Genomic DNA, 14,460 nt, shown 5'->3' with positions numbered 1-14,460 from the left:
TGCATCAGCTCATGTGTCCTGAAAACCTGCTCTGTTGTTCTTGCACATCCTCTCTCTGCACTATTCATCCTATCATTTGTGTGAGGTCATCTTCCATATGCTTGGAAATCAGTCAACATCACTAGATTACATAAAAAGGCACAAAAACTGATCACCTTAACGACAGACCTATCAGCTTATTTCCAATAATCAGCAAGGTCATGCACTCCATCATCACAGTTGATATGAAATCCTCCATTTTCTCCAATGGCCTCATCTCAAATCACCAATTTGGATAAAGACCAAGTTACTCTACCTTGGACATGTTGCTTCTACTCTCCAAACAATGGATGGAGGGCTTGGAGGCCCTTAATGTTAAAAGCGATCAGGGCTCTCTGCACATATTTCATGCTTTCGATACAGCCTGGCATCCCACCTTGCTCTCCAAAATCTCTGCCTATGGCATTCAATGCCAACTCCACACATGGCTCACTGACATCCTATACTCTCAATGCCAACATTTGGCTTTCAACAGAATCCTTTAGTGTCCTTTCTCTGTTTAATAGCTGAAGGCTAACTTTAAAGGCTGAAGTTCCCCAAGGCAGAGTTCTAGGCCCAATTCTATTCCTAACCTTCATCAACGATCTCTCTGAAATCGCCTTCATCTATTTTCTGATGATTCCCCCCTCTGTCATGACACCCCTTATCCTTCAGACAGGCAGGTTGCAGTCTCTTCCCGAAAGGACTGTGGCAAACCCTCACATCCACTTCAATCATCTTGAGGAAGTTTGTCTCCAACTCGAGTCGCCGACTGAGAATCATGTGTCACACAAAGTCCTCCCTTGGCACCCCTGAACTACTATCCACCTGCAAGGCCTTCATCCACACCTTGATGGGGTACTGCTCTCCCGACTTGGCTGGTGCCCCAGTCTCACACCTTGCTCAGCTTGAACCAAAGGCAATCAAGATAATTGGAATGTCCCGTGACAAAGCTGAGTCTGTAGGCCTATCACTTTTCCATCACAGAGGTCGGTGGTCTCTGTCTTCTGCCGACTCCTTTCTGGTCTTGTTCCCTCTGTTCTTACCATGCTTTACCCCCCCCCCCCCCCCGCCACCCCCTCCCAGGTTTCTGTAGGTGCAAGTGGTCCACCACCCACTACCTTCTAGTGAAGCTCCAAAAATCCAGAATCATTGCTCACCTCCAATCAGTTGTTCTTCTCTTTTCCTACCTGTAGAACAACCTTTCACATTCTTTTCAATCTCATTCTTCAAGACAGCTGTTCGCCACCACTTCAGACCCCCACTCCTTCCAAATTACCAGTTTCTCCTTCATGAGAGTTTCCTTCGGCATCCATCCACGAGCATTGATCTTGCATACCAAAACAAAACAGAAAAAAAAATAACAGTTACCTTCCGATGTCTCAAGCGAAAAGTACACTTCGTCCTTGAAGTTCTGAACCATCTGGGCGGATGGAAATAAATAAAGAAATAACTGTCACAATATATTTGAGAAAAAATTTCAACATTAAATAAGATTACACAATCATCATCATGTACCATGATCAATACATAGCGACGGTTCTGGCGAAGAGTGTTACAATGCTGAATGGTTCACCACTGGTCACTGACTGTGGATGGCCACTCAAACACAGGAAGCCAGGTTAGGAGTTTAAATTTTGACTCAGGTGTCGGCAATGGTTTACCTTCTCTTTATGAAGGATGTGAAGCCTGAGATCTTTAACATCCACCAACCCATGCCGGCAGATAGGACGCCCAGTTTAACGTCCCTCCGAGGGACGGCACACACATTGAAGAATCGCATATTAAACAAACAAATCTGTTTTACCATGGTGTTTTATTCACCGTTTGCCCTTAACTTGGTGCCATACTCCAAAATCAAAATAGTGTTGAAATCACTGAATGGAAAATGTACCAATTAATTAACATTTAATGTGAGCAATGTGTTTTGTCCAGTAATTTGCTCGTAAGACAAATAATAGCCTATTGGTGCAACTTATCCAGACGATAGTTGCACAACATAACTTATGTTACAGTATAGTGTTACGGATTCGTCACTTCCGTTGTGGTTTTCATCCACTGTAAACATTTTGGATTCCATGTGCTATTATTGTTGTCGTTTAAGGAAAAAATAGATTACTATTTTCAAAAGGTAAGAAAGTTAATGTTTTAAATGAAACCGGAAACGGACGACGACGAAGAGGAAGAGAAGGCGGAGCGAGTGAGTCGGACAAGAAGCCTAGCTGCTTCGAGATCTGGAGCGAACGTTGGTGAACGAGAGTCACGAGTGAACTTTCGGGTTTCCCAGGAAATGGATTCCTGCGACAGAGTTGTTATCGCTGTGACAGATCAACCTGCGTGTCAGGTTTTGCGGTTGATTCCGAGGAGAATCATCGTAGTGCCGTTATGCCTCGAGAACGGGCCGTCGGCCATTTTGACTCGCGCGCTTTGCGTGTCGCTCAAGGTTTTTCACTTTGCTTCAACCATTTTCACCACATTCAGACGTTAATCTGGTGTGCGTGTGTAACGTGGCTTTTGAGTGGGAAATCTGTGGTTCGCCGATTTGGAGCCGTGGAACGTCCATACCCGAGGGTGTGATTTCCCAGTCACCTTGAGGGCGCCTTTGCGCAGCTTTGGCAGCAGGACTGTGACTGTCACCCGAACAGGATTCTGGTCTCGATGGGACATCGTTCTGACGATCACTGGAACGGATCGACTTTGGCTTGATGCCGGAATAGAGACATTGGGGAATGTTCTTCTTTTCGCTCACTTGGAGCACAACGAGTTATATTGTACGAACCTGATGGTACCATCATAGGAAATATATATTGGTTGTACAATTGATTACTATTGTTGTTGTACTGTTATTCTTGTGTGATCTTAATACAATACTTGTTTGTTTGGTAACAATTGGTGTGGTTTCACCATTGATCTTTGACATACAGAATAACACATCTTTCTGCCGTGACTCCTCTCGGGGCTCGGAGGTACACCGTGACCGGGGTTTGGGGAGGAGCACGTAACGTCGTAACAATAGTAAGTTTATCGAGTCAATATTTGCAATTTTCTTTTATTCCAGAAATGTACTGTTAAACATAGGGGCAATATCCCTGGTGCTCACCTGGTAGAATAAACAGTATACTGCACTGACTAAAGATATTTTAAACCAATTCCAATGCTTGCTCGAAGACAGGGCAGCATGTAGAATCATACGACTAACATAATCATACGACTTTAAACAAACAAACAAAAAAATACCTATTTTGGGGGGCAAACCCCTCCCCCCACCGCCTTCCACCACGTGTACCTCCTCAGACCCCAATTTTTCCAATGCCTTGAACAAACATTGGTAAATCACAGATGATGAAGATTGTGGTGAAGTTTTATCAAAATTGTGTGTGTAGGTTCTGATAAAAAAGCAAATACCTATTTTGGGGGACAAGCCCCCCCGCCGTCCCCATAGACCACCTTAGACACCAATATTTTAGATGTCAGGAACAAACTTTGGTACAACAAGGGTGATTAAGGTTGTGGTCAAGTTTCATCAGAATTGCATGTGTAGTTTCTGAGAAGAAAGTAAGCACTGATTTTTGGGGGGCACCCCTCCCTCCCATAGACCCCTAAAGGGGCAGATTTTTGAAAATGCCGTGAACAAACCTTGGTACATCATGGGTGGTGATGGTTATCGTGAAGTTTCATCGAAATCGTGTGTCTAGTTTTAGAGAGGAAGGCAAATATCTATTTTGGGGGGTCAAACCTGGACCCACTTTGACCCCCGGAGACCCTCAAAGGGGCAGAGTTTGTTAATGCCGTGAACAAATTTTGGTACATCACGGGTGATGAAGGTTGTGGTAAAGTTTCATCGAAATAGTTCATGTAGTTTCAGAGGAAAAAGCAAATTCCTATTTTGGGGGTCAAACCTGGATTCACTTTGACCCCTGGCAAACAACCATAGACCCCCTTAGACCCCAATTTTTTTTAATGCCGTGAACAAACTATAGTCACAACACAACACGTATTATTTGTGCCAAATTTGGTCACAATCCCATCAGCGGTTTCGGGGAAGAAGTTTCAAGTGTTTACGGACGGATGGACTGACGGACGACGCGCCAACGCATAAGTTCCCCTGACCCAACGTTCGCAAACAACCCAACGTTAGCTTGAGTAATATACACACACTTATTCACCAAAAAACAATATTGTGAATTTGTTTTATGTTCCCAGGGATCAGATGTTAGGTTTGTATTTTTTCTCAAATTGAAAAATGAAATTCGCACCACCTTATATAGTGTAGCAGCATAGCAAACCTGTTGTGCATTTTGTGATACAAGCACCAAATTTGGCACAAATGTACATTAATATGTTGCGAACATTTTCAGATATTGGGCCACTTGAAATTCCGTAATTTTTTTTTTCAAATTTTTTCAAATTTCGTAATTTCAAATTTTTCGGGTGACACCGTCACAATTTCGGTCTTCGAGGCCGGCCGATATAGTGGGGCGGCTTAGCCCAAATATTCAAAAGAATTGTGCATTTTGTGATACAAGCACCAAATTTGGCACAAATGTACATTAATATGTTGCGAACATTGTGTGGTCAGCAATGAAGACGAGAGTCTGAATTACATGTATGCAAAAGACCTTGTGAACCAGTGAAGCAAATACACGGGTAAGCATGAATTAAATCTAGGGCATGATATAATTTCCATGATGTTTACCTCTACACTCAATGGTGGAAGGAGGTAATGTTTTGATCCCAGCTTGTCTGTATGTCTGTTAGTCCACAAAATTCCAGACAAAGCTTGTAGTAGTGGTAGTTGTAGTGGTAGTGGTGATAACAGAAATTGTTATATAGAACTGAACTTATATTATTATTATATGCAGAAAATAACTTCATTTCTATATGCCCTGCAGTGGACAGGTTAATTGGTTTATGCACTGAAGGGGTCACCCTGGTGTGCACTGCTGTGTTCTGCCTCACTGAGTTGTTCAGGTATGATGTACTCAGCACAAGCTTCCGGTCGGCCCGGAGGTGGGGGTGCGGGGCCTGTCACGGAACGTCAAAACAAACGGCCTGCCGGGGCCGCCCAAAAGTCGGGCGTGAGGGGCGCGTCCACTAATGGAACGCCTCTCGCTTCCCAGATCGAGGGCCACGTGGTCAGGAGAACCTCGTCCCTTCCGGTCACACTTTGCCTATCGGCCGGCCTCGAAGACCGAAATTGTGACGGTGTCACCCGAAAAATTTGAAATTACGAAATTTGAAAAAATTTAAAATAAAAAAAAATTACGGAATTTCATGTGGCCCAATATCTGAAAATGTTCGCAACATATTAATGTACATTTGTGCCAAATTTGGTGCTTGTTTCACAAAATGCACAATTCTTTTGAATATTTGGGCTAAGCCGCCCCACTAATAGGCCGAGCCTAGTACTAGACATCCCATTTATCACCGTAACAACATCCCATACGTAACTCCATCTTACAACACCGCCATCTCACTAAATTTGTCATCCTGACACCTAGCGTCTGGCATTCAGCCTGTCACCTACAGACATTAGATCGTCAGATATATGGGTTGTGGTGTTGTGGACATGTCCCGTCACTGCCATCAGCGAAGTGACGGGACAGGTGGCAGGATGGGTTGAATGCGTGCACTTCAGTGGAGGCCTAGCGAAAAGAGCATGACAGACAGATGGACGGACAGATGGACGGACAAATCCAGCTAAATGAATATAGAGATGCCACCCCGGGATCAGTTTTCTTACTATGCTTACCTTCACAATTACATTGGATAGGAAATGACGAATGAGCACAGTAGTTCATAAACTAAATTATAATGTGTATTCATGCTCAAGTGAAAGATGATACACATGAATGTCGATAGATGGTCATTGTAAAGGATATAAAATGTCACCAATAAAAATAAATTCTAGTACAACAGCGCAAATTGAATTGTATTTTGTGAAATTAAAACCATACTACTGTTATAATTCGTCAATCTGAAAAACAAACAAACTGTGAATCCTCCACAAACACCTGATAAATACAAATACTTTACAAGTACAGGCAACAACCACGATGCAACAATGTGTAAAACTCCAGGAAATGAGCTGCAAACAAGTGTTTGACCAAAGTTATGGTTCAATAAAAAAAAATTTTTTTTGCGGAAATCAATATTCTCATAGAATGAATGAATGAATGATCGTTTTAAGGCCATTTGCCCCGCTAGAGCGGGGGTTAGCCTTGCGGGCCCCATGACAATCATGGTTCCCTGTTTGAGGCAATGTTTTTATGGCCGGATGCCCTTCCTGACGCCAACCCTTGGTCACGCTCTTACGATGCGCAGGGATACGGTGTACCTATTCGAACCCGGGGTACACACGGCGATCATTCATCCCAGCAAGCTGGTACTCAATTTGCCGACCTCGGAAGGATGACAGGCTTTGTCAACCCCCCTGGCGTTAATTCAGCGATCGACCAGGATTTGAACCCAGGATCCTAGGATCCCAAGCCGGCACCCTAACCGCTAAGCCAACACCATTCTCATAGAAACAACAATATTACACATATGACTCAAAGCTGTAATCGCTGTCAAAGTGCTTAGACGAAGTGAATGCCAATATCGAGGCAGACTTGGACATACAATGTGTGTGGGGTGGATTTGAGGAATTGGGGAGAGAGGGGGGTTGGGGGAGGGGTGCGGAGAAGATGAATGGAGGGGGGGGGGGGGGAGGGGTGGGCAGGAGAGGATGAATGGGGTGGACTGGATGGATACAGAAGGAAACTACCAGGAGGGAAAACTGGAAATTTGGAAGGAGGAGGGATTGGGGTGGGTGGGGGGTTAAAGAGGGTGTGGAAAAGATCATGGTTTTGGATTGGGGATGATCTAAGATGGTGGTGAATTGTTTTTAAAGTGCTTTAAAATTCGCAGTTTAACTAAAACTTTTGAATATGGTTACCTGATCGCTTACGAGGATGTGAATTCCCGTAGGGCCCTGGCGGTAGATCTCCTGGGGATAAATGTTGAAGAGTACTGCAATCTTGTCCATCAGTTCTGCCACTGTCAGTTCCTCAAGGAATATTGCATGGTACACTGCAGGGATGGTATGGCATCAGAACTGTAACATAACACAAAAACAAATTCAAAACCCAAAAGCAGACCTCAAAATGGCACACTAGGTACCGTAGCTAACGAATATATAATCCAAAGATTATACTGCTCAACATATTGTTATGTTCACGGGGGGGGGGGGGGGGGGATTAAGATCCCCAAGGTGACGAATGGCCGATCGAGCTTTACACTCCGGGGCATTCACTCCAACTATGGCAGTCTTATTTATACGCGTGAGGATGTAATAGAGGGCAGCGAGCGCTTACCTAAATGGGTTTCACTTGGGCGTCCTCGAACCCACGACAATTAAACAAGAGAGGGCAAGGAATTAAACTGCCACAAATAGAGTTTAATAAAGGAAATGCAGGCAACAAGAATTGCAGGGTAAAATAAATTCCTAAATTGGGGCGCCCCCACACGGATTCATGAAACAGACACAGGGAGAGATAAAAGAACGAAAGTAAAAATGTGCGTGGTGCATTTGCCTGCACTCCGCTGGTGTCCTCAAGCGGTCCCCGAACCCCGACGTACGGGTCCCCGAGTCAGTGCATGGGAAAACAGGCCTTGGCGTGCAGTTGCGTTCATCGCCAGCAGCCGACGCGAGGCGAACAGGCCAGGCTCTCCCTCGTCCTTCCTGCTCGGCCGCACTGAGCCCCGATATTCCTCTCAGGCGCACGCGGCACCAAGCGTAGCCATCACAAAGCCAGCACCAACAAGAGACGAGAAGGATGCAACCGCCAAGGGTGTGCACGAACTGCGACCGCCTGCCACGAACGTCAAAACCCAACAGAATAAAGTGCACAAGAGGCGACTGTCTGCAGTAAAACCCAAAGCCAAGAGAAGGAAAATGTGACTGCTTGCATGAACACCAACAACCGAGAGAGGGAAAAATTCCGGGACATCCTTTTTACTCCTGGTGCTCAAATATTCCATGATCACGTCCGCGCGCGCTCCAAGCAAAGAGTCCCACAGCATCGCTCCACGGCTACGACCAATCATCTCCTCTCGGGGCGGGGCCTCATGGCCTTCTTCACGCCCCTTGAGATGGTTCGCTGGGTGGTGTCGGGGAAGTGTCCGAATGTCTGCATCCAGTCCGAATATATATATATACAGTATATATATATATACTACTGTGTTCAAAAAGTATCCGACCTTTATTTTTCGTGCGTAAAAAAGAAGAAGCTAGGGAGGCGTTGATTGGTGCACGTATGTAGGCGATCCTAATGCGCACGCGTGAATTTTTTCCCACCTGCAGAAGCTGTCATTCGACGGCAGACCGCCGATGAGTGAGGACATGTAAGTGAGCGCCGTTGGATTTTCGTTTTTGACAAAATGATGGAAAAACTTGAACAACGCTACTGCATCAAATTTTGTGTAAAGCTTGGCGATTCCCAAGTGGAAACGATCCGCAAGATTCAACACCGTTCATTCCATTATGAAGGAGGATTTGGGCTTCAGGAGAATCTCAGCGAAGTTCGTACCAAAGCTGCTAACGATTGAGCAGAAGCAACTCCGTTTGGAGATCGCACAGGACATGCTGGAGACTGTGAACAGCGATCCCAGCTTCCTCAACACAGTGATCACTGGCGATGAGTCCTGGGTTTATGGGTACGACCCAGAAACCAAGTTGCAGTCATCACAATGGAACCATCCAACATCCCCGAGGCCAAAAAAAGCAAGGCAGGTCTGCAGCAATGTCAAAGTCATGCTGACCGTCTTCTTCGGCTCCAGAGAAGACATCATGCGGAATGCGACGGACCAGCTGCGCGCCATCCCAAAAGAGGCGTTCCAGCACTGCTTCCTACAGTGGCAGAACCGTTGGGAGAAGTGTGTGGCAGCCCAAGTGTGGCTACTTTGAACGAGATTATTATAAAAAATTTTTTATCTGGATGCGAGTATCTTTTATGAACAAAGGTCGGATACTTTTTGAACACAGTAGTATATACAGACTTGGCATTTAATATGGAATATTTTTTTCTGGCGGTGAACTTACTTTTCAAGATGTCTTAGAACCAAAAGTTCATTGGAATTATGTTGAAATTATTCTAGATTTTGTTAATGTGACCTTTAAAAGAAAGAAAAACCACATTTGACATTTCGAAACAAATAAATTGATCCTTGAAAGTGATGTAAACTGATATCGAACTCAATTCATGGACAGTACTGTGTTAAACTTCTGTACGTTTTCAAGACATATCTTTTTATTTTGCACATTAGCCAAATTTTTTTTTAACAAAAACAAAAGTTAAATTTCGACTGGGATTACAGACAGTAAAATTACAGTTCAGTACTTCGTGTAACCCCCACGAGCATTCAGGAGAGCACGTACACGTTGAGGCATGCTGTTCACGAGATTTGCCAAGGTTTGGACAGGAATCGCTTGCCATGCAGTGACAACGGCCTGCTGCAATTCACGCACAGAGGTCGGCTGCTGGTCCAAGTGGTCGATTTGACGCGTTAATTCTACCCACAAGTTCTCTATCGGATTCATATGCGGGGACATGGCAGGCCACTCCATATGCTCTACACCACGGTCAGCAAGAAAGTGTTGGATCATGCGAGCACGATGAGGCCATGCATTGTCATCTTGGAAGACAAAGTTTCCTCGAAAGGCTGCACGAGCAAATGGAAGCAATGTTTCTTCCAGAATGGCCCTGTACTTGAACTGGTTCAGGTTTCCATTCAGAACAACCACGTCAGTTTTGCCGCCTGCATGAAAAGCAGCCCAAACGGTCACCCCACCACCTCCAGCTTGGACTCTTGGCACTATACAATCTTTGTTGTAGGCTTCATGCACTTGTCTGCGCACTCGGACGCGCCCATCTTGACGATAGGCCAGAAATCTAGACTCGTCACTGAAGATCATGTGATTCCAGTGTCCTGGCTGCCATTTGACGGTGCTCTCTGGCCCACTGCAATCGGCGCTGGCGGTGTTGGCTGATTAGGCGAGGCTTTCTCAGGGGACGCCTGGCACGATAGCCTGCTTGAACCAGTCGTTGGTTGAATAGCCTTCTGGATACAGGCACATTTGCCAGTTGCTGCCACTCAGCCCCAAGCCGATTAGCTGACTTGGTACGGCCATTGCGGACTAACCGGTGCAGCTGGCGATCATCCCTCCTTGTGGTTCTGCGGGAACGTCCTGGCCTCGGTATTGGAGTCGGGACACCCCTGAGCATTTCGTTTCAGGATCTTTGACACCTGACCTTGAGTGATGCCATACTGCCGAGCAATAGCATGCTTTTCCATGCCGTAATTTCGTAAAGCCACCACTCCATGACAAACAGCATTGTCGAGTTGACGGACCATCTCCAGAGGAAGCGGTGATAACCTTTGGAGACGTGCAGCAGTTGTTTTCCACGAATACAGAACGCAACAACCCTTGTATACCCGACTGTGAAGCCAATCATCAAATGCACCTGTCCGTACATTTTGCCACGCCACCTGTGATATAATCCTGTTGTTGACTTCTTGCTGCGACAGACAATGTGACATGGTTCTTTTAACAAATAAATCACCAAAGTGTAAAAGAAACTCACTAGATTGATATACTGAGTTAGGAAAGTAAACCCAAGTCAAGGAAAAAAAATAATTCCATATTAAATGCCAAGTGTGTGTGTGTGTGTGTGTGTGTGTGTGTGTGTGTGTGTGTGTGTGTGTGTGTGTGTATATGTATATGTATATACATATATATATTGTTGCGGATCTCACCGTCGGCCCCTTTTCCCCTTACCAAGGGGGGATTAATCCCCTTGTCTGCGACTGACCGACGTGAGTCCTGAAGCTGCCCAGCTCCCTCCAGAGAGGCAGGTGAGCAACCTCGTTCGAGACCGCGGACAAGATGTTATTTGCCGAGCGGATTAGCAGCCGCGGCTCGAACCATTAACAATTACTAGACCCGATTCTTATTCGTTGGCCAAATCGTGCCACAGGTATTCAATGTGGAAAAGACAAGGACGAACAGACAAGGAAGAAGAAGAAGGCAAAAGTAGGAAATACCAGGATTTATTATTATGCACACAAACCAAAGCAGGAAAGAAAGGAAATGCAATTTACAGGGAAATGGCAGGATCAGAAGGACACAGAGCAATTTCTAGCTTATCTACACAGGCTTAACTTATTCCCAAGGACAACACGAAGGACAGACGACAATCAGACTTACACGAGTGGGGAATGGAGGCAGGAATGAATGGCTGGAAGGGGAGGAAGGTTCAGGTGGTCCACAGAGCTGGAAGGATGCGGGTCCGGTTCGTGTGACGGCGCGGCTCGAGGTGAGCAGCCGCCGACCCTCCTCGATCGTGTTCGCACGGCGGCGTTGCTTCGCGGCCGCAACTGCCGTCAAGGCTCAAAGCTGCGGTGGATTCAAAGCTGCGGTGGATTCAAAGCTGCGGTGGTCTCTCGCTTATCTGTGGTTCATCTCCCGCATCTCCCACATCTGACTCCGCAGTCCTTCCCCACCCCCTTTTATGAGGCACGTCACGATCAAGCCGCCGGCCTGTTGGAAACGCCCATCGGTGAGCTCGCCTCGGCCTTGATTGGTCGCGAGGGCTCACTGATCCCGCCCCTTGAGGAGGCGTTCGCAAAGCCACGCCTTGTTCCTGGCGCTTGGTTGACTCCTCCCACCTTCTTCTCCGAGATGACCTCGCCATAATGGCGGCAAATGCAGTTGGCAATGAAAGGGAATCTATCTTATTTCAATTCGGTGCAATGCAGTGTCAATTAATGGGAGACACAGCCTTAACTGATACACATAATAAGGAAATAACTATTTAGAAGGGTAAATGGTGGCCTATGTGCTTGTACATGGACTAGCTAAGGGGACGACCTTTGACCTTTACAATTAACGGAGGTATTTACAAGGATCACTGGAGGGGCGTATTTACAAACAGGATTCTCAAATCCGCAACAATATATATATATATATATATATATATATATATATATATTGTTGCGGATATGAGGATTGCATTTTTTTTTATTGTGTGTATTGTATTGTGGTAAATTGTTGTGTAACATTGTTTGAATATGGCCCCTCCTGCCTCCAGAGTTGTGTAAAGGTAAAAAGGCCGTCCCGGTAGTTAATTCCATGAAACACCACATTGCTGGACACTATAAGACCCTTGTTCAGTAGCTTATATCTTATTATGTGTTTTAGAGTAAGGCCTTGTCTTCCAGTAGCATGACACTCCATTGCACCAAGTAAAAGAGATAGATTCCCTTCATTCCCATTCCCAAAAACCTCCATTTCCCCCTTTCGTCATTGCCAAGCCTCGATTGCCAATTACATCCCCTCCAAAGCCGCCATTGACCACGAGGCAGGTTTGGGGAAGAAAGGCGGGTCCCCACCTCGTCAGAGAGGGGAGGAGTGAGTCAGCCCCACTCAACCAACCACGAACAAGGGGTTGGACTTGGAGAGGGTGTGGAAAGGAACAGCAAGGAGGTTCGCAAAGGTTGAGGGGCGGGGCCTATATAACCCGCAGCGGGACGTTCCCTGAAAAGAGAAGTGAGAGGCAGGGAATACGAGCTGAGCTGCGTGGAGAGGTACACGACAAAGAAAGGGTCCAAGAGAGAGCTGGGTTGGGAGGTCCAAGAGAGAGAAAGAAGATACACCAGAGATACGGCAGATGAGTCCAGCCCCGTTTCAACCAGCCGCGTGAAGCCCTGACGGGGCAGCGCGTGACCCTGCCGGCGTGCGCTGTAAAGCCGAATACAAGGAGCTGCCGGCGTGCGCTGTAAAGCCGAATACAAGGAGCTGCCGGCGTGCGCTGTAAAGCCGAATACAAGGAGCTGCCGGCTCCCCGCTTCCCGCCCGGAGTGGACCCGCTCGCTGTGCCCTGTGATCCCACCTGCTCATCCCTCCAAACGATTCCTACCCTTCCATCCATTTGCGTACGTGAGTTTGTTTTGTTCGTGCTGTCCTGGGTAGTAAACTAAGTCTGTATAAGCTAGTAATTTTCACTGTGTCACCTGCGTTTTAATGTCACCTGTAAATAATCGTGCCTGCTCTTTTTGCTTATGTGTGTGTAAATAATAAACCCCGTTACTCTTCTGTAGGTCTTCTTCTTCTTCTTCCTCTTTGCATTCGTCGTCTTAGTCTTTTCCACATTGAATATCTGTGGCGCGATACGGCCAACGTTTGGGTGAATCGGGTTTAGTCGGGGAACAACTGTTCGGCCGCGGTGCCTTCGCTTGGCAAACAACATCCTTATCCGCGGACCATAACAATATATTGTTACGGATCGCGGATTAGATGTTATTTACCGAGCGGTGGTATTGCCGCGACCTAACAGTTCCCCCGATTCTTCCCCAACTTACCCGATTCCACCCGACGTTGACCAAATCGTGCTATGCTAAATCAATGAAGGAAAGGACACAACGACTGGGATAAATGAAACGACGCAAGGGGTACAGTTCTCAAGACCTCCGGAGGAGGATATAATTAGTGGGGGAGAAAAGGGGTAGATTACAAGGCAATGAGGTAAAGACACAGAAGAGATAGGCACTTAGACACAACCTTATCTATCCCAGACAGACCACAGACAAACGGAACAAGACTGACTTACACAGGGATTGATGGCAGGGAAGGACAGGCAGTCGATAGCACAAGGTGCACCTTGGCTCAGGGACAGAATCAAGCACGGTCCAGTCCAGAGATGCGGGGAGGTGTCACAGCGCTCGGAGGTGGCGTCCTTCTCTCTCCAAGCTGAGGGCGCATCTGACGTCACCTCCCTCTTCCTGCGCATGCTCAGCGGGGAGTGACACGCCCTCGGCTCGTTGGCTCCGCCCCAGATGGGATCGGTCCGCCGCTTCTATTGGGTGCGGGGTTACCGGGCTCTGCCCTTGACGAGGAGCTGACAGCGAGCCCCTACTTGGTAACCCCGTCGAGCACATGGTCGATGGCGGCTCGTTGGAAAGGCTTGGTGCCCTCCCAACACCCCCTACCAACCAAGCCGGAGTGAGGACGCGCACTCCCCGCGCCGCCGCCGCTGTTGTTGTTGTTGTTGTTGTTGTACCATGAGGAAGAGCTGCGGGGAGGTATTGGGAGGTCCTAACCTTCCTAACGGTGCCATACAATCACATTCTGGTGCAACAAAGAGTCAGAATTAATGGAAACGAGTCCTTAACTGACATAGACTAAGAATAACTAGCAAGATGTCCTATAGTTGTCTACGTGAAATGCGGTAGACCTGGATGCGACATTTAATGGGGGAAATAGGGGGAGGTCGGGTCTACAGAGTGTTGTTTACAGAAAATTGGACTAGGGAATGGGGGATTGGGGATAGTTGGGAAGTATGGAGGAAATAGGGGAATATTTACAAGCGGATATGGATGGAGGCCAATCTCATATCCGCAACA

General features: G+C 46.7%; 1 protein-coding gene across 6 annotated transcripts in view; it reads right to left on the bottom strand.

Moving 5' to 3' along the window:
• The window catches only part of LOC137438082 (transcription factor CP2), a 176,642-nt gene that overhangs the window by 2,609 nt on the left and 159,573 nt on the right, over positions 1-14,460 (bottom strand). For 3 of the 6 annotated variants that reach the window (XM_078766601.1, XM_078766600.1, XM_078766599.1), the window contains 2 exons: positions 6,956-7,089; positions 1,390-1,441 (listed from right to left, as the gene is read on the bottom strand). In XM_078766601.1, coding sequence (XP_078622727.1) covers positions 1,390-1,441; positions 6,956-7,089 — 186 coding nt within the window. Of the gene's footprint in view, positions 1-1,178; positions 1,349-1,389; positions 1,442-6,955; positions 7,115-7,639; positions 7,872-14,460 lie in introns of those variants that run through there. The other 3 variants (XR_013621062.1, XR_013621063.1, XM_078766602.1) reach the window with 3 other exon arrangements.

This window comes from Myxine glutinosa, chromosome 12 (assembly GCF_964187855.1).
Source record: "Myxine glutinosa chromosome 12, kmMyxGlut1.1, whole genome shotgun sequence".
Taxonomy (NCBI): domain Eukaryota; kingdom Metazoa; phylum Chordata; class Myxini; order Myxiniformes; family Myxinidae; genus Myxine; species Myxine glutinosa.
Note: the sequence above shows the minus strand (reverse complement) of the source record. Positions and strands in the feature narration are given on the sequence as shown.